General features: G+C 45.9%; 1 protein-coding gene across 1 annotated transcript in view; it reads right to left on the reverse strand.

The window, feature by feature from the left end:
- Positions 1-2,649: 2,649 nt before the first annotated feature.
- Erich6 (glutamate rich 6) overlaps positions 2,650-17,713 on the reverse strand; it is a 33,685-nt gene continuing 18,621 nt past the window's right edge. The window contains exons 9-15 of the mRNA XM_076867053.2: positions 16,627-16,784; positions 16,188-16,261; positions 15,118-15,263; positions 9,610-9,695; positions 7,292-7,447; positions 5,246-5,474; positions 2,650-2,913 (exon numbers count right to left, since the gene is read on the reverse strand). Coding sequence (XP_076723168.2) covers positions 2,650-2,913; positions 5,246-5,474; positions 7,292-7,447; positions 9,610-9,695; positions 15,118-15,263; positions 16,188-16,261; positions 16,627-16,784 — 1,113 coding nt within the window. The remainder of the gene's footprint in view (positions 2,914-5,245; positions 5,475-7,291; positions 7,448-9,609; positions 9,696-15,117; positions 15,264-16,187; positions 16,262-16,626; positions 16,785-17,713) is intronic.

Raw genomic sequence — 17,713 nt, forward strand, 5'->3', positions numbered from 1 at the left:
TGGAGACTTTTGCGAAGTCTCAGTCCCCACAGGGCTTTGCAAACACACTTTGCTGCCATATCTACCTGAAGCAAAAGGTTTTTATAGCTTTACCGAAAGTTTACATTGAAGGGCATCTATGCTCAAAAGATCATCATTTTGTCTGTACAAAAAAAAGCACAAATTAGATCTAACATATATGAACAAAGTAATAACGAAATCATAATCCTGAGATCAGGACTCAAAGGAGGCGGTGGTTCCTGACACTACTTTAAGTTGGAAGAACATCAGTAACTCAATCCTCCCAAAAGAGGAGAGTAAGAGCAAGTCAAAGAGGCTGACGAGAGAGAGAGAGAGAGAGAGAGAGAGAGAGAGAGAGACACGGACGGACATTCAGAAGTCAGAAATGGGCTTTTATCTGGGGGTGGGGGGTTGCTGTTTCTTAGAAAGTTCTACCCAAATAAGGCAGAAGGGGAAGGATTACAAGGGACAGGTACCTGAAGCCACGCCTTGATATCAGAGCTGGGATGACGCCCAAGTCACTATGAAGTGCAGTAGTGGGTCAGAGCTCCCTGCGTCAGGACTGGAAGGCGCGTTTCTTCAGAGCAGCTCCCACATTTAACATGACATCTGGAAAAATCCACCTAGCTAAAGTGTTTCCTTTTCCCTCAATTAATACGATATTACCATATGGCAACTTTACGGCCATAGATTACCTAAAACAGACACACAGAAAAGCAGATATTCTATATAAAATTTAAGGCATACCCAATACATTTTTGGTATAGATAGATGTTCAGTATAAGATTTATCGTTATTTTTAATAATTAAGCCCTCAAATAAATAGAACTGTCTTGAAATATGACACTAATTGGCATATGTAGATATATGAGACTTTTTGATTTATGATGATATTATATCTCAGTGAGCCCATGGTAAATTAAAGATACCCTGAGCCGGAAACACCACATAAGTCAAAATGCCTCTAACTCACTTGCTCAGCCGTGACCTGTGCTCTGGACACACGTCAGACTACTTGGGCAAAATCGTCTGGGCAAGGCCTATTTTACAGTCGCGTGTGCACACGGGTGGGCGTTTCACAGGCCTGATGGGACCTGCCAAAAGGCAGTGGCAGACCATCTGCTGTCTCCCTCGAGGTCAGCTGACTGGCACCCCGGGAGGGTATCCTGCTGCTTGCTGCAGCCAGGGAAAGAGCAACCCCAAAGGTGAAGGGCTTTCCTGTCTTCCTAGGACAAGAGACCGAACGTCGGGACTACCTGAGAGTGCTTTTCACCCAGGGAACCTTTTCATTTTTAGTGAATTTTAAAGAAGCAACATTTATTATTTGCAATGTTATAACTTATTAAAAGTAATTCAAAATAACATTCTGGCATTGACGTGAAGTAACCTGGTGAAAGATGTTGTCATTATTCTGCTAATCTCAATCAATCAAGACTCATAACACCTTCTATGGTCCTTGCACCTAAAGTAGTTTTTAATGATGTGCGAAATCCAATTTCAGTGAGGGCTTTGATATGATATGCTATTTTTTTAGAGCTACACAATACATTCCAGCTTAATTAATATTTCTATTTCACTTCATGTAAATTAAAAGTTCACTCAGCAATCAAAAGGAAGAGGCTGAAGCAAAAATAAAAAGGACACTTAGCATCGATTAAGAGATGAGTCTAGGAACTTATTTTTCACAAAGGCAGCAATGGGGATTCCAAGAGTAGAAATTAAGAAATAATATAACAATCCTCAGTGTTAGCCAAGTTCCCAGACAGCAAGGGAAACCTGAGGAGGTAAATGGAGACGAGTGAACCCAGCCCCCTCTCAGGGCTGCGGCAGTCCCTGCTCCCATTTATCCTTCCCCTTCAGTTGGCTATTGGGGGAAGAGTTTGGCGTTTTGCTGAGCCCTGAATGGTGGGTAGTCTAACCCTTCACGTCACACATTAATGCCAAATTCGGAATTGAGGGGTGGGCCCCCGAGCTGCATTCCTCCCTCGAAGACCAGACAGAGCACCAAGTTGGGGGAGTCCAGACGCAGTGGGGTCCAGGTGCCGCTAGCAGGCCATCAGGCTCCTCCACATCCAGCTCTCAGCTCGCTGATGGCTGAGGACACTGCCAGATGGCCACTGCAGGTTCAGCAGGCCCCTGGGGATTCCTGCCACTTTGTCTGTGTGTTATGACGACCAGCGCCCCTGCCTGAGGGTGCAGGAGAGGAGCATGTCAGGCTGCTCCTGTGGCTCCTGCGGCTCCTACGCCTGGTGTGATGCTGTGACAGCCTCCTGGAGACGTCCTGCGGCCTCTCTCGCATGGCGGATGGCGGGAGTCACCTCTGGATTTCCCCAAGGTAGTAAGCAGTCCCCTCCCCAGCGCCCCTCCCTGTCCCCGCCTTCCTGGCCGCTCTGACCCCAGGGTGCTCTGCTGCTGTCTGGTGCTGGGCAGTGAGTGGTCCCCACCAGGAGTTGTCTGGACTCAGAGTGCAGAGAAGAGTGTGGACCTTGGGATTTCCTAGTCATGTAGTACCCTGACTTTGAGACTTCCCAATCAGACCCCCCACCAAAAAACCCTTAACAAAACAATGACACGGAAAAAAGAAAATACATAAGTAAATGCAAAGTAAAAATATGAAAATAGCAAACAAGGAGAGCATCTCCCCCTTGTTTAAATGTTTTCCTTTATTCTGTCTCTGACTGTCGTCAGGATATCTTTCTTTGCCCCTGAGTTGTGACAGAGGGCAAGTAGTTTTAGACAGAGTGAAGAAAGGTAGGAAGGCTGCTTCAGTCTTCCCCAGACCTGGCTCGAGGGGAAGGCTGCGCCACCTTGCAGCCTGTGGAACAGCCTGCGGATCTTGATTAAGCTGGCCAGCAGGAAGAGGTCCTCTCCACTCACGTACCACAGCACTGGGATCTCCTCAGGCAGGGCCACCTTCCGAGCAGCAGGGAGAGAAGGAGGGTCAGAGTGCGGAGTGGCGCTATGGTCACCCCTGAGTAGGACAGTGGTGTCCCTAGGAAAGGGCAGAATGCCAGGCAGGCTTGAGGGACCCGCTGGGGGCTGGAGGGCAACCAGCGCTTACCAGTTACTCTAGCATCCTAACCAGGTCGCAGGGAAGGGAGCGCAGAGGTGCTGGGGCAGACCTGCCTGGGGGCAGAGGGGGGTCCTGCCCCAGAGAAGGCCGACCTGGGACTGCCCAGCCTCCCTGCCTTCTCGTAGTGTGTCCCCACCTCTGCCGGCGGTGACAAGTGAACCTCTCTTTAGCCTGTGTGGCCTCTGCTCTCCCACTCTGGGGCCTCAGCGGGGACTCTAAATGCGGGCAGAAGCTTGTCACCGTGAGCAGAGGGACTGCTTACCTGCAGAAGGCAGGACTGTGGCATCTTTCTGCATTGGCCCTCCCTCCACAGAAAGGAAAGCAGGGAGGAGAGGACGACCGGACAAAGGGGAATGGAGAGGTCCCAACCTCCTGTCCACTGTCCAACCCCCAAACCAGGAAGGCCACTCAGAGGTCACGTTGGGGATGGTTCTGATGAGATCTCGTCCCCAGAGACGATTTTAAGGAATTACTGAAAATCAAAACACAGAGGCGACTCTCTGTAGGGATTCATGGCTGGAGACCCTAACCCAGCACACACACGCCCTGAGCTCTGCCGAGTAAGAGGCAGGGGGACCCTCGAGGATGGGGACCCTCAAGGATGGGGACCCTGGGATGGTCATGGGAGGCGGCCCTCTCCGTGCCCCTCGTGCGGGCCGCTGGTGGCCATGGCTGACGCTGCACTGGGCTCTGTGCAGGTCTCCTGCCCCCAACAGCAGCCCCCTGCTCAGATTGCAGCCGTGGCAGAGCACGCAGAAAAACAGGTTTCAAAGGCGAAAAGGAGCCCGCAACTGAGAGTCGGCCAGTACGAAGGGCACCAGGCTCTCCTGTGGTCTGGTCTAGAGAGAGCGGCTACAGGAGAGAAGGCTGATTCTGAAGGAGCACAGGCCAGCACCTGATCTCCTCCAGGTCAAAATGAAGACCAGTGGGGAGATTCTGGGGAAGCCCCAACTGGTCTCACAGTGTCCAACAACTAAGAGCCAGGTGCCCCCTGGGGACTGATTCTTGCCTGAGTGGACAGGAGAGGCTCAGGGAACACCCACAGAGAAGGGCTCGCAGGCAGTGGCGGAGGTGTGCACACAGCTTGTGTCTGTCCACGATGGGCACAGTGCGCATGTGTGCTTGGACCCACCGTGCCAAGGAAAGGTGGCAGTGGGCACGCTGCACAGGAGCCAAGGGCAGCACAGTCTCCTTTACACGGAGCTCCTATCTAATGTATATAAGCATATATACAAAATATGTAATTCCCCAGGGATTTGAGAGAATATTATCATCAAAGAAAGGCACAAATTCTATGAAACCAGGCACAGTGGCTCAGGCGTGTAATCTCAGCAGGCTGAGGCAGGAGGATCGTGAGTTCAAAGCCAGGCTCAGTAATGGCGAGGCCCTAAGCAACTCAGTGAGACCCCGTCTCTAAATAAATACAAAATAGGACTGAGGGCTGGTGGATGCCAAGCACCATCCCTGGCACTCTGCATCCTAATCCTCGCAGTGGCTGTGGATAGGGTCACCTGGCTTATGGAAGAGAGCGTGAAGTTCAAGTTCACTCAGCCAAGCAGCAGCACTGGGGTTTGGAACTCGAGACTGTGGAACTTGCAGTCTGTGTCCTTAACCACAGGCACCACTGCCATCCAGGGGTGCACTCTGGGCTGTGCCCTGAGCAAGGCAGCAGGGCAAGAGGAGAATAGTGTGGAGGTCTACCTCAAGAAGCCCACCATCCAAGGGGAAGGGCAGCCCGATCAGCATGGGTGGGCAGAGGCAAGGCCACAGAAAGCCTCAAGAAGGATGTGCTCAGTGCGGGTGAAGGCCCAGGAGGTCTGGCGTGTGTCTCCAAGGAGGTGCTTGGTCTTGAATGCAGCCAGACCAAGTCCCCTGGCCAAGCTCAGGGCTTATGCCATAACAGGGCGAGAAGCAGACAGGAACCCTAAAGCCCAGGCTCCAGCAGCAGGACAGTCACAAGGTTCCAACTGTGCTCCCTGGGCCAGGTCTGATGGAGGGGTGCAAGAGACACAGTGAGGCTGCCTCAGTCCACCTGAGACACTTGCTGTGGCTGTCACTGAGCTCCCCGGCCCCTGGGGGATCAGGCACAGTGCAGCCCACAGTAATGGCACCTAGCACGTTGCTTTACTCTTGGAAGGTGAAACGCTTAGCCCATTTTAGAGATGTGCCTACCTTCACTTTGGTCCCAACGCTGATTCTTGCCTGTTGTCCCATTGCTAGGAAAGTGATGGAAACCTTGTCCTGCTCTAAGATGCGAATTCCAACGTGGTGGTTCAGAGCCAGGAAGACAGGCTTGAACGAAGCCAAGGGCGAGGACGTCACGGAACGGGACCAATTCCAGACTCTTATTCTGTTGCCAGCTTGATCTGAATATTGACCTCCCAGGAGATTGATGAACACCCTGGAAGGAAATCAGAAACCGCAGATACTGACACCACTGTACAGGGCTGGAATCCACCTGTCCTGGCCAGAGCACGGGTGATGGGACCTCAGGTCACCCCGGGAGCTGTCCCACTCTGAATGACTTGCCCACTAATCACCAGTTGTGGTCTGATGGTGGGTCCAAAGGGGAGCTGGAGGGGTGAAGATGGAGCAGGGAGGTTTGGTCTAGAGAGAGAGGCTACAGGAAAGAAGGCCGATCCTGAAGGAGCACAGACCAGCACCTGATCTCCACCAGGTCAAAATGAAGACCAGTGGGGAGATTCTGGGGTAGCCCCAACTGGTCTCACAGTGCCCAACAACTAAGAGCCAGGTGCCCCTCTGGAACTTATTCTTGCCTGAGTGGACAGGAGAGGCTCAGGGAACACCCAGAGATCTCTGCAGTGGAGAAGGCAGAGGTGGGCTTCACCTCTCCAGTCTCGGAGCACCCCACGTTTTACCACGTTACATGTCAGCTTCCCTGTGCTGACTCAGATCTGGTGGCACTAGTTACCATCTGTCCTACTCAGTCACCTTCTTCCAACCAGGATCACCATCCTGAACTAGAGAGCATCTGGGTACTGAGAAAGTTGGCTTAATTTGATAATGAATTATTTTTTTTCAAAACTATTATGAACTGCCCATGAGGTCTCCCAAGGCAAGGTAGCTAATGTCTCATAGTCCCAGGATTTATGGCTGGTAGTCGTCTAACCAAGCACTAATTAAAAACTAAGGTGATTCTCTTGTTTGATCTGGAAAGGGGGAGATTTAGTTTTACTTTGAAACTTGAGTGAAAATAATATCTGGCTGAAAAAATCCCTGAATAAATTAGCCCTTTTTCACTTTTTAGCAAACATTCTTTGAGTCTTTACCCTGAACAGATATGTTGCTATATAATGGTAAAGATTCAGAGTGTGCCTCGAGGAACTTCCAGCAAGCCACTTGCACAGAAGGGGTTCTGGGAGCACCCAGGACCACCACACCCATGGGAGCCCACTCTCAGGCTAGGGGCTCCACACAGCCAGCAGGAAGCAGCCACTGTGGTGTGCGTTACTAAAGCACCCCGCCGGAGGTGACACAGAACGACTGCCAATCACATCCAGTGTGTGTGGTGGTACTGGATTGGCTGCTTTGGACTGAAAACACAAGTAACTCATCCTGTTCAAGCTTCCTTAAGAACAGGCAGTCTCCAAGTTTCCCAGGTGAGATCGTTATGCCTAGAAATAACTTAAAGAGAAATATTTTTTTCTGAAAAGCTCGGGATGTTAACCTTGTATCTGAAGTTAGAAGCCAGATTTCACTTTGTCAGGCTAAATGAAGCACAAGGATGTCATGAACTGCGTGCTCCGTAGGTCAGCGCAGGGTCAGGGTCCTGGTCCTTCAGGGGACCGCTGGCACGCTCCTCTTCTGGTTGTGCCATCAGATGCTCCTGGTGAGCTGTGGCAGTGCCCGCAGTGACTGTCCCTGAACAGCTGCTTCCACAGATGGGCATCACCCCACCATGAAGCACAGGCTTCTGAGACTGCCCGAGCTTCAGTCCCCAGTCCCTACAGAGACCACACTGTGTGGTTCACATGTTCTTACTGCGGGTAGAAAGAATGTGACAAGCTTGGTTTTGTATAGTTGGTGGAATTTTCCTGCTAAAAAGCTTATGGAATAGCATATACCAAAAACAGCTCTGCGCTGGGCATCGTCACCTGAAGACCATAAACTGAGATCATCCTAAAGCCATTCCTGTCCTTTTAAAAAAGTCACAAAATCAAATGGACAAACAACAGCAGAAGGCACACAGAGGCCTACCAGACATTTCCATTGGGGTGGTAGCAGGAGCTTCTGCCCGAGGAGTCCAGCAGCGCCAGGATGGCAGGGTTCGTGGGCACATCTTCTTGGATTATACACGTGAAGCCATTTATCTTGTTGGGCACTTGGATGATGGCTAGGTTTCCAGATGGATAGCTGAGATCAGATAAGGTCATATGAGTTGTTCTAATGGTCTGTGACTATACTGGGAATAAGTTCAATTTATGAGAGAGCTGTTTAAAATTATAAAGCATTCTGGCACGGGAGTTGCTGTTAATACCAAATGATTTTATGTCTTTTATGTGGATCAAAATATATTTATGAGATGTAAAATTCCTCAACAAAACCCTAGCAAACAGAATTTATATATGTAAAATTTATGCACCATGATAAAATGGGGCTTATCCCAGGAAGGCAAGGTTGGTTTAACATCTGAAAAAAATCAATCAATGTAATATATACTACATTAACAGAAAAAAGCAAGAAACACATGAGCATCTCACAGAGGACAGGAAAATACCTTCAATGAACTTCAACACCTTTTCATGATAGCAAGACTCAACAGTCTTCAAATAGAAAGGAACACCTTCCACCTGGTAAAGGCACCTATAGAAACACTGCAGCTGAAGTTGTGCTTCACCACGAGATGCTGCTTGCTTTCCCTACAGTCAGAACTAACACAGACCCTGTTGCTCTGCTCCACTTGGTGGTACTAGAGGGTCTGGCCATGGAGAGTTTAAAGGAAAAGAAATGAAGGCCCCTAGATTAGAAAGAGAAGTAAAGCTGTGTTTGCAGATGACATGATGTTGTGCACAGAGAACCCCAAGGAATCTACACAGTGGAAGGGTCAGCACTGATGAACAAGGTCAGCTGGGTCACAGGCTGCCAGCTCAATACACAAACATAACTGCACTTCTGTATGTTAGCAGTGAGCATTCTGAAAGTGAAATAAAGAAAACCATTCCATTTAGTTAGCATCAAAAAGGATAAGGTATGCTGCGGAAAATTCACTTAATGTCAATGCTGGGTCCACATGGAGGCCAGTCATAAGACCAAGAAGACACTGAATGGAGGCTGAATCGTTTTGAAAATCAGACACAGCCTTCAAGAGGGCTAAGAAGAATTAAAATTGGGACATTAAATGACAATAATAAACGTTGGATAAGTTATATGTACTGATGTAATTGAAACGAAACCTGCTCTTTTTCTCATAGAACCTAGGGAACTAAGACTGCATTAGGACTCCTCTGCTGTGAAAGTCTGTGGAAGTTCTGGTTTATCATTAGGGTTCGGCTAAACATTTGGAAAATTATGACTAAAAATGATTATCTTTTTTAAAGGGAGACTCCTTAGTTCATGAAAAAGTCCTCATGAAAAAAAGAAAACTTTCTCTCAGCAGCTCGGGAGGCTGAGACAAGAGGATCGCGAGTTCAAAGCCCGCCTCTGAGACAAGAGGATCGCGAGTTCAAAGCCAGCCTCAGCAACGGCAAGGCATTCAGCAACTCAGTAGACCCTGTCTCTAAATAAACTACAAAATAGGGCAGGGATGTGGCTCAGTGGTGGAGTGGCCCTGAGTTCAATCCCTGATGCCCCCCCTCCAAAAAAAAGAAAAAGAAAAAGAAAACCTTCCTAGAGATAGCAAGAGGTAGTGAGTGGCTTTTATGTCAGAATATCCAGTGGCCTGGTGGTCAGGCACCAGCCCAAGTGGTCAGTGACTTAGGGTTCCAGGGAACGGATACTGGATTTGGGCATTAAAAAGTAACCTGCTGCTCACGGGTGTGTAAGCAGCACACATGTTCTGGGGAGCAAGACCCATCAACGCTATAGAATAAGAGGGCAAGAGATGTGGTGAGGAATTTCATTTACCCCTAGGAACTAAATTCAAGGAAGCAAGTGGCAGGTGTGCACCAGAGTTGTTCCCGCAGCTGTGCAGCATGACAACAAAGTGGCGCCCACCTCCCCCGGGCAGTAGGAAGTAGGCTGGAGGAAGCACAGTAGGTCCACGCCATGAGGTCGCATGGTCACAGCAATGGCCTCAGCAGTGGCCTCGCTTCTCCACGTCCTCGCATGTCACTATTCAGAACGTTATTGATCTACAGTTTCAGCAGATTCATACTCATCCCAGTTACAAACTACAATAGGCAGTTGAGGAACTTATTTTAAAGAACTGTATAGGTGCTTATAGATAGAAAAAAATATAAAAAGATGTATTTTATGTCACCAGTTTTTCTCTGGGAAGTGAAATTTGGGGGGTGATATTTTTTTCTTCATACTTCCCAGTATTTTCTTCATCAATCTCTGGTTGACGGAAAGGATACAAGATCTGTGTGGTCCCGTCTGGGAACGAGGTCAGGAACTTGCGGCCGTTCTTGTAGTGCCTCTCCAGGAGCTCGCTGGTCACCACCTGCACTGGGAGAGAGGGTGCCAGGCAGCGCAGCCCTGGTGACAGGCCACTTCCTCACGGCCACGTTGGCCTGCTCCACCCACAGGGGCCGTCCCAACAGCCATTCAGAGTATGTCCCTAACCCCACAGTGCAACTCGAGGAGAGCTCTCTGGGGGACTCTGACGTCACGTGTCTATATGAGGTTCTTCCTTGTTACGTCCTACACATATTACTATGAAAAAAACCAAAGAAGGCAAAACCTGTCCCCCACAACATCCTTCCACACCCTGATCATGTGGTGCCTACACACTTAAAAAGGGTGAGTGTCACTATGACATTTGACTTCATCAGGGGAGAGCAGTTCTGAGAAAGCGACTGCAGCAAGTGTCCCAAGCGGCGGGCACCACTGGTGGAAAGTGGCCTTCTGACGGAGCCCAGCAACAGTCCCAAGCTCCATCCGCTATTGTAGGTCACACTCCACGTGGAGGGGTCGAACCCACATTTCACCATACAGCGAAGGTTCGGTTTAACTCCATCTATTCCTAACCTTGAATCATACCAAAATGGATGGAGGAATTCCTAGAGCTAAGCCACGAAACAACCTGTTTTTGAATCAACGTTGCCATTTATTTTAAGAAAGCCCTATCCCATCTGGAAATAAAGTCCATGTTTTCACTTTTTAACATAACGAGACATGGAATGCACCCAGGCAAGCCATGCGTTAACGAGACGTTACAAAGCAATCACCCCCAGTGGCCACCCAGGTCAGGGGCCAGACAGCACAGATCTGCTGCCCCAGACAGCCCACCTCAGTGTCCTCCAGAGCAACACTTTCTTCCAGGATGTGATTGTTACCATTTTATCTATACAGAAGTTTATTTTTCCCCATTTTTGAATTTTACATAAATGGGATCATATATTGTGTATTTGTATTGTCTTGCTTCTGTCAAAATTGTTTCTAAGATTCATACTCATCCCAGTGTTCAGGTGTAGGGCAATGACTATAATCTTAGGTATAGTATTCCACTGTATGAATTTATCACTGTTCATTTGTTCTGTTGTTAAAAGAAATATAGGTTATTCTCAGTTATTGGTTATTACAAACAAGGGTCCTAGGGATATTCTTACACACTTTGTTTGTTTGTTTGTTTTGGGGTTTTTTTGTTTGTTTGTTTTTGGTATCAGGGATTGAATCCAGGGGCGCTTTCCACCAAGCTACATTCCCCACCCATTATTATTATTATTATTATTATTATTTTGAGACAGGGTCTCACTGATACTTAGGACCTCACTAAGTTGCTGAGGTTGGCTTTGAACTCTCAATCCTTATGCCTCAGCCTCCCAAGTCAGATGGGCTTACAGGCATGTGTCACTGTGCCCAGCTTTATTATGCGTGTATTTTGATACCCAGAGGTAAAACTGATGGATCCCAAGGTATACCAATCTTCCACTTCACTAGATAACTTCAAAATGACTTCCCGATTCCATTAGAGGCAAATAACAGCCACTGTTGTTCTGTATCTTTTCCTAATATTGGTACTGACAGATTTTACACTTTTGCCAATATGATTTGCATGTGCTGATCTCTCATTGTGGTTTCAATTTCCATTTCTCCGGTCACAAATGAGGTTGAGCACCTTTTCATATGCTAATTGGTCAGCTGGATTTTCTCCTCTAAAAAGTGTTCAAGGTTGGCTTTTTTTAGCCCATTTTTCTGTAAGATTGACCTTTTTCATGTTGATTTACAAAAATTCTTTATACATTTAGGATAGAAGACCTTTTGCTTGTCATATGTACTTCAAATATTTCTCCGTTCTGGGCTTGTCTTTCAGTTTTAATGTGTTGAATCCTTTTATATCCTGCTTTTAGGTCAGAGGGCTATTCTTCAATATTTTAAAAATCCTTGTAGCTTTGCACTTCAATGTAGGTCTTGAATCCTCCTGAAACTGGTTTTAACATGTGGGATGAGGTAAGTGGTTCTAATTTCCTTAGTAAAACACATGGCTACTAAATTGTTCCAGAACCACAGAATGAAAGACGACCCTTTCCCCATCGTGGGGCAGTGCCGTGACTCTCCTAAGTCAGGTGTCTGTGCATATGTGAGTCTGGTTTTAGGCCCTACCTTCTGCCCCAATACCACACTGTGCTAACTGCCTATTTTGTAATGGATCTTAATATCAGGTAGAGAGTGTTCTCCTCCCCTCCATCTTCCTGAAGAGTGTCCTGGCAACTCTAGCCTTTCCATATTTCCACACAAATTTTACCGTCAAGTTACCAAGACTGCCCTTTCCCCCATCCACAAATATGCAATCCCATTAGAATTTGATGGGGTTGCGTTGCATCACTGAGGGAAGACTGCCATCTTTAAACTATTTCCTGTTCCAACCCATGAACATGAGGTCCGACCTGTTAGACGTACTTGACTTCTGAACAAGGCATCAGGACACTGCACAGTTGGCCCTTTGCCTCTGTGGCTCCCACATCCCTGCAGTCACCCAAGTACAGAATCAAATTATTTAGGGGGAAATTTTGACCATGCTTAACACATGTAGACTTTTTTCCTTGTCATGATTTGCTGACCAGTGTAGCATGAAACCATGGAAACAGCTTTACATTGCGTTAGGTATGACAAGCAACCCAGCTGTGTGTAAGGTTCACAGGAGGGGGTGTGGCTTCTAGGCAGACCCAGCTGAGCACCTCTGATTTGAAATCTGAAACGCTCCACAGTTTGAAGCTTTTTGAGCACCAATATTATGCCACAAGAGGAAACTTCCATAGTGACCTCGGGTGGTGGGTTACTGTCAAAATGCAGGTTCACTAGAATTATGATAGAAAATTACCTTTAGGCTATTGTGGTAAAGTATATATAAAAACAAATGAATTTTATGTTTCTATGTGGTCTAATCCCCAAGGTATCTCATTATATATATGAAAATATTCCAAAATTTTTTTTTAAATCCCAAATCTGAAACACTTCTGGCCTCAAACATTTCAGATGAGGGACATTTAACGTTAACTGTGTGGTAGGGGACTTCAGTATCCCCAGATTTTGCAATCTGCAGGGCATCCTGGAATGTCTTCTCCATAGAAACATCTGTAATTGCATTTGACCTTCCTCCCAGTTCACATTCTATTGTCTTTCGTGTTATTCAGCCTTCATTGTTGTTGTATCAGCCAACTTTTACATTTATCCATATATACCATGTCCCACTTTCTTTGCTGTAACTACCACAGAACGTTCTTTAGAATTCCTTTAACAAGGAGCTACTCAATTCTGGTTTTGCCAGAAAATGTGCTTCTGGTATGCTGTATTGAGAAATATTTTAGCTGGATATAAAATTCTAGATTGGCTGTTGTTTTCTTTCACATACTGAAACCATTCCACCATCTTCTAACTTCCATGATTGCTTCTGGGAGGTCATCTACTAGTCTGTTCTCCCTTAACTGTAAACTGAACTTATTTTTTCCTCTCCTGATTTTAAGATTTTCTTTTTGTCTTTGGTTTTCTGCAGTTTTACTACAATGTGTCTGGGTTTTATACACACACACACACACACATATACATACTGCTTGGGATTCACTGAGTTTCTTAATCTGTGGATTGGTTTTATCATTCATCATTTCTTTAACTATTACTTCTGCATAATTATATTTTTCCTACTCCCTAAGGCATTTTGATAAACATAATTTGGGCCTTCCATTTTAGATATTGCATCCTATACTCTCTTTTGTATCTCTTACCTTTTTTTATGGTGAATTTTGATTTTTTTCTTTTTACCTTTCTTTTAATAATTAGTTTTTTCTTCAGTTGTGTATAACCTGTTTTTTTATTTAACTCTTATCTCTTAACCTTCTACTTCAGTCATATTTTCACTCTAATTTTTTTTTTTTTTTTTCATTTCAAACCTGCCGTGTAGTTCTCTATTCTCTCCAGGTCTTTGACCTGACCTTTCATTGTCATAAACATATGAAGTTACTTCCGTTTTGGAGATCTTTGCAGTTCTCTTATTGAAGGCTGTTCCTCTGCATTTTGGGCTGTGGTATCAGGTTTCTTTTATTCTTTGTTATTTTCCACTGTCTGCTGGTAACTGAACTTGAAAACTATCTGAAGGTTGAAGGAGTGACCTTCCTCCAGACAGGATTTGGATGTGCTTTTTGTCAGCTCACTGGCACCTCTTAAATTCCATATCATTCAAGAGAAACAAACTCTCAGTAATTTAATCTCTGAGAATTTATTCTGAGGAACTATACTGATATACAAATACATACAAAACTATTCAAAGCAATGCTATTTATAATAGCAAAAAAAAAGTTGTTAATAACATCTATGTCTAATAACAGGGGATGGTTAAATTGTTGTGTGAAAAATCACTAGTGCCAGTGGCTCAGGAGGCTGAGGCAGGAGGATTGCAAGTTCAAAGCCAGCCTCAGCAACTCAGCTTGGTCCTAGGCAATTTAGCCAAAATAAATGAAACATAACAATAAAATATAAAACATAAAACATAAAAATAGACTGGGGATGTGGCTCAGTGGTTAATACCCACTGAGTTCAACCCTGGTACCAAAGGAAAAAAAAAAAGAAAAGAAAAATCATTAGCTTTTCAAATCATGTTCGTGTTCTCTATATAATGGAAAAATGTTCTTAATTAAGTTTAACGAGATAAGAATTGAATATATGATACAATTACAATCACATTAACAAAAACCTATGCAAGGAAAGAAAAGTCTGGAACGTTGCCAAGAGAACTTTTGAGCAGAGCGAGGACATTCTGCGTCTGTCCTGCGGAGAGGCAGCGCTGTCTCCAGGTGCCTGGGACAGGAGATCTGGCTCCAGTGACTGCGAATTTTATTTTAATTGGGCCTGATTTTATCTAGTTGGTTCACTCTGTGAAGCACAAGTCTAGAAAACATTGAGATAGTAATATTGTTTTGGAGATGTGGTCTGGAGATTTGGGGATTTTCTCCCTCTCTTTGTAATTTTCTGAGGGCTCCAATTTTATTAATGTGGAACCATCATGATTTAAGATAAAAGACTTTGTCTAAAACATTTGAAGACAGTGTTTTTTAAAGGGTAGTAGAAGGGCTGGGGATGTGGCTCAAGCGGTAGCGTGTTCACCAGCACTACCACAATTAACATGGGGTGTGCTGGCACGTGCAGCCCAGGTTCAATCCTCAGCACCACATACCAACAGAGATGTTGTGTCCGCCGAGAACTAAAAAATAAATATTAAAATTCTCTCTCTCCCCCCTCACTCTCCCTGTAAAAAAAAAAAAAAACTTAAAGTCTAGTAGAAGCTGAAATGCCAAATTTGAACCAATTCTTCTTGACAAACAGTTAAATGTGTCAATGTGGCCAAGCTTTAGGAGAGCTTTTATAATTTTAGGTAAAACTAAAATTATAGTAATATATTTAAATAGAAAAAAAAAAAACAAGACAATTACCTTCCCACATGCTTTCCTGGAATCACAACAAAGGATGGATATATTAGTGTACTTCAGATAAAAGTCAGATAGCCTTTCTACAATTGGCTTTGGTTTTGGAATATCCACCGAAAGTTGATATGTAATTGTTTTTAAGCGCCTTGGATCTAATGGGAAAAGAATCATATGAGAGTAATTATATATTTTAAATTTTCTAAGACCATTCTTCTAAAATAAAGTTCCCAGTCCCATTACAGATGCACTGATTTATTGAACATTTTTTTCAAGAAGAAAAATGAGGCTCAGTGAGGGGGCACTTTTGTTTAAAAAAAAAAAAAAAAAAGAATATTTCTCTGTTAAAAAAAGAAAAACATGAAGTGGAATTTTCTGGTCCTTATTTTTAGTAAGAAACAGTTGAATATCAAGAAACTTTATGCAGTATTAAGAATTTAATTACAAAAACAAATAAGATATGTCTTCTCAGGGTGCCTTTTAAATAGCTCTGAGTGATAGAGAAGTTGCTTGATGCTGCTGGACTGTGGCTCAGTGGTAGTGGCTTGCCTAGCATGTGGGAGGCACTGGGTTCCATTCTCAGCACCACATGCAAATACATAAAACAAAAACTTTCAAAAGAAAGAAATGCACCCCAAACCAGATAGCTTGTAGGGAGAAGGCAGGGTGTAAACCCGTGGCTCAGGTTCTGCCATCGGCGCCCTCCGCCATCCATCAGTCTCCGACAGAGCCCAGGTAGGTGACAGTCTGTTCCTGCGCAAGCTTGAAAACAAGACGGGACTGTGTGCTGCCTAAGACACCAGGAGGTCCCGGAGCTCTCTGCAGCCTGTACAAAGGCTCCGCAGATATGGCTAATTTATTTTAATCAATAACAGCAATGAGATGGAGACCAAGAACTCCAAAAGCCAGATGGCCCAAACCTCAGATTTCCTGAGTGGTTTTGATGGGTGAAGGCTTTACCATACTCAAAAATGAAAAATCTCAATATTACCTTTAAATACACCAGTTTTAGGACTCGGCCCAGCCTCAGAGCTTTCTGATGTTGTGAGCAGGTTTAAAACTTGGAGGTGTCAACTCACCTTCTGGTATGGAACTAGTCTGCTCCGTGTTGGCCAGAATTGCAAGATGCCTGGCCGCCAGCCGCTCCTGTTTCCTACAAAATCAAAACCGTGCTGTGTGAATAGGAGGGGCCGCTGGGGCTCCAGCCACGCACTGGAACCGTCAGCTGCCCAGGTCCCTCCTCATGCTGACCTGGCCTCTGCCCTGTCCCCCGACAGATTCCTCCCACAGAGCAGCTCTGAGTTGCCCAGTCATGTAGGGCTGGTAAGTCCAACTTCAACTAGTGAACTCACTGCGCCTCTGGGAGCTTCTGAACCCCTGATGTCCACCAGGAATAATTATAATAGGTTTTCTTTGGCCAATTTTTAGTTCTTCTCAAGAAGCACACCTTCAAACTTATACATTTTAAAAATCAAAGCAGCTGTCCTGCCTGAGCTGTGGCCCCTGGGCTCCCGTTACCTCCTCTGGGCCTTCTCCTTGGCCTTGAGCCGATCCGCCTCGCTGCCGTGGGCCGCGTGAGGGGCAATCCTGATCAGCTCCGACACAGTGCCTTGGGATTTCTGGTTTTCCTCATAGATGAAGTCGATGAGATTTTGGAAATGACGGCAACAGGGGGCCTGGAAAGCAAAGAGGTCATTCTCTTCTCCTGAGCCCTCCATGATGGTGATCAGGGAGGAGGAAAGCAGAGCCACCGGGCGGACATGGCAACCTCACAGGTTTTCCTTCCTGTTAACAACTTCTCGGGATATAACGCATGTCCCACCCCCGTCCCCCAAAAGGCACAGCCTAGCTGGCTTTCAATGTCCTCAGAGTGCAGCACCCATTGCCACAGTCACCCCCTCCTCCAAAAGCCAGCTGCCACTCTTCTTGCTGTCTCTACTCCCCTGTTTTTCACTGTTGGTATGAGGAACCGTCTGGCTCATGAGGCCTTACTGGTACTTCTTCCACTTGCCACCATGTTGTCAGGGCCTGTCTGTGTTGAAGCATGTTTCAGGATTTCCTATTTCTGTTTCTGGCTAAATGACATTTCATTGGATGGATATACCACACGTCATGTATTCATTCACCAGTTGATGGACAGTTGGGTTGTTTCTACTTTTTGACTATTAAGAAGCATGCCAACTAGGTGCAGTGTGACCCCAGCTACTTAGGAGGCTGAATCAGGAGAATCTCAAGTTTGAGGCCAGCCTCCACAACTTGGCAGACTTTGTCTCAAAATAAAAAATGAGAAGGGCTTGGATGTGGCTCAGTGGTAGAGCATGTGTCTAGCATGTGTGAAACTTTGGTTCACTCTCCAGCACCACACACACACACACACACACACACACACACACACACAAAGGATTGCTGTGAATGTCTATGTACATGTTTTAGTGTGAACCTACTCGCCCATTTTCTTAGGTATAACCAGGAACAGAATCACTGTCCTGTGGTGACTGTGGGTTCAACCTCTCGAGGACTGACCAGACCACGTTCTGAAGGGGCTGCACTGTTTCCTGCCGCCCGGCCCCCCAGCAGCGTATGTGGGTTCTGGCTTCTCTGTGTC

Source organism: Callospermophilus lateralis, chromosome 10 (assembly GCF_048772815.1).
Source record: "Callospermophilus lateralis isolate mCalLat2 chromosome 10, mCalLat2.hap1, whole genome shotgun sequence".
In the NCBI taxonomy this organism is placed as follows: Eukaryota; Metazoa; Chordata; class Mammalia; order Rodentia; family Sciuridae; genus Callospermophilus; species Callospermophilus lateralis.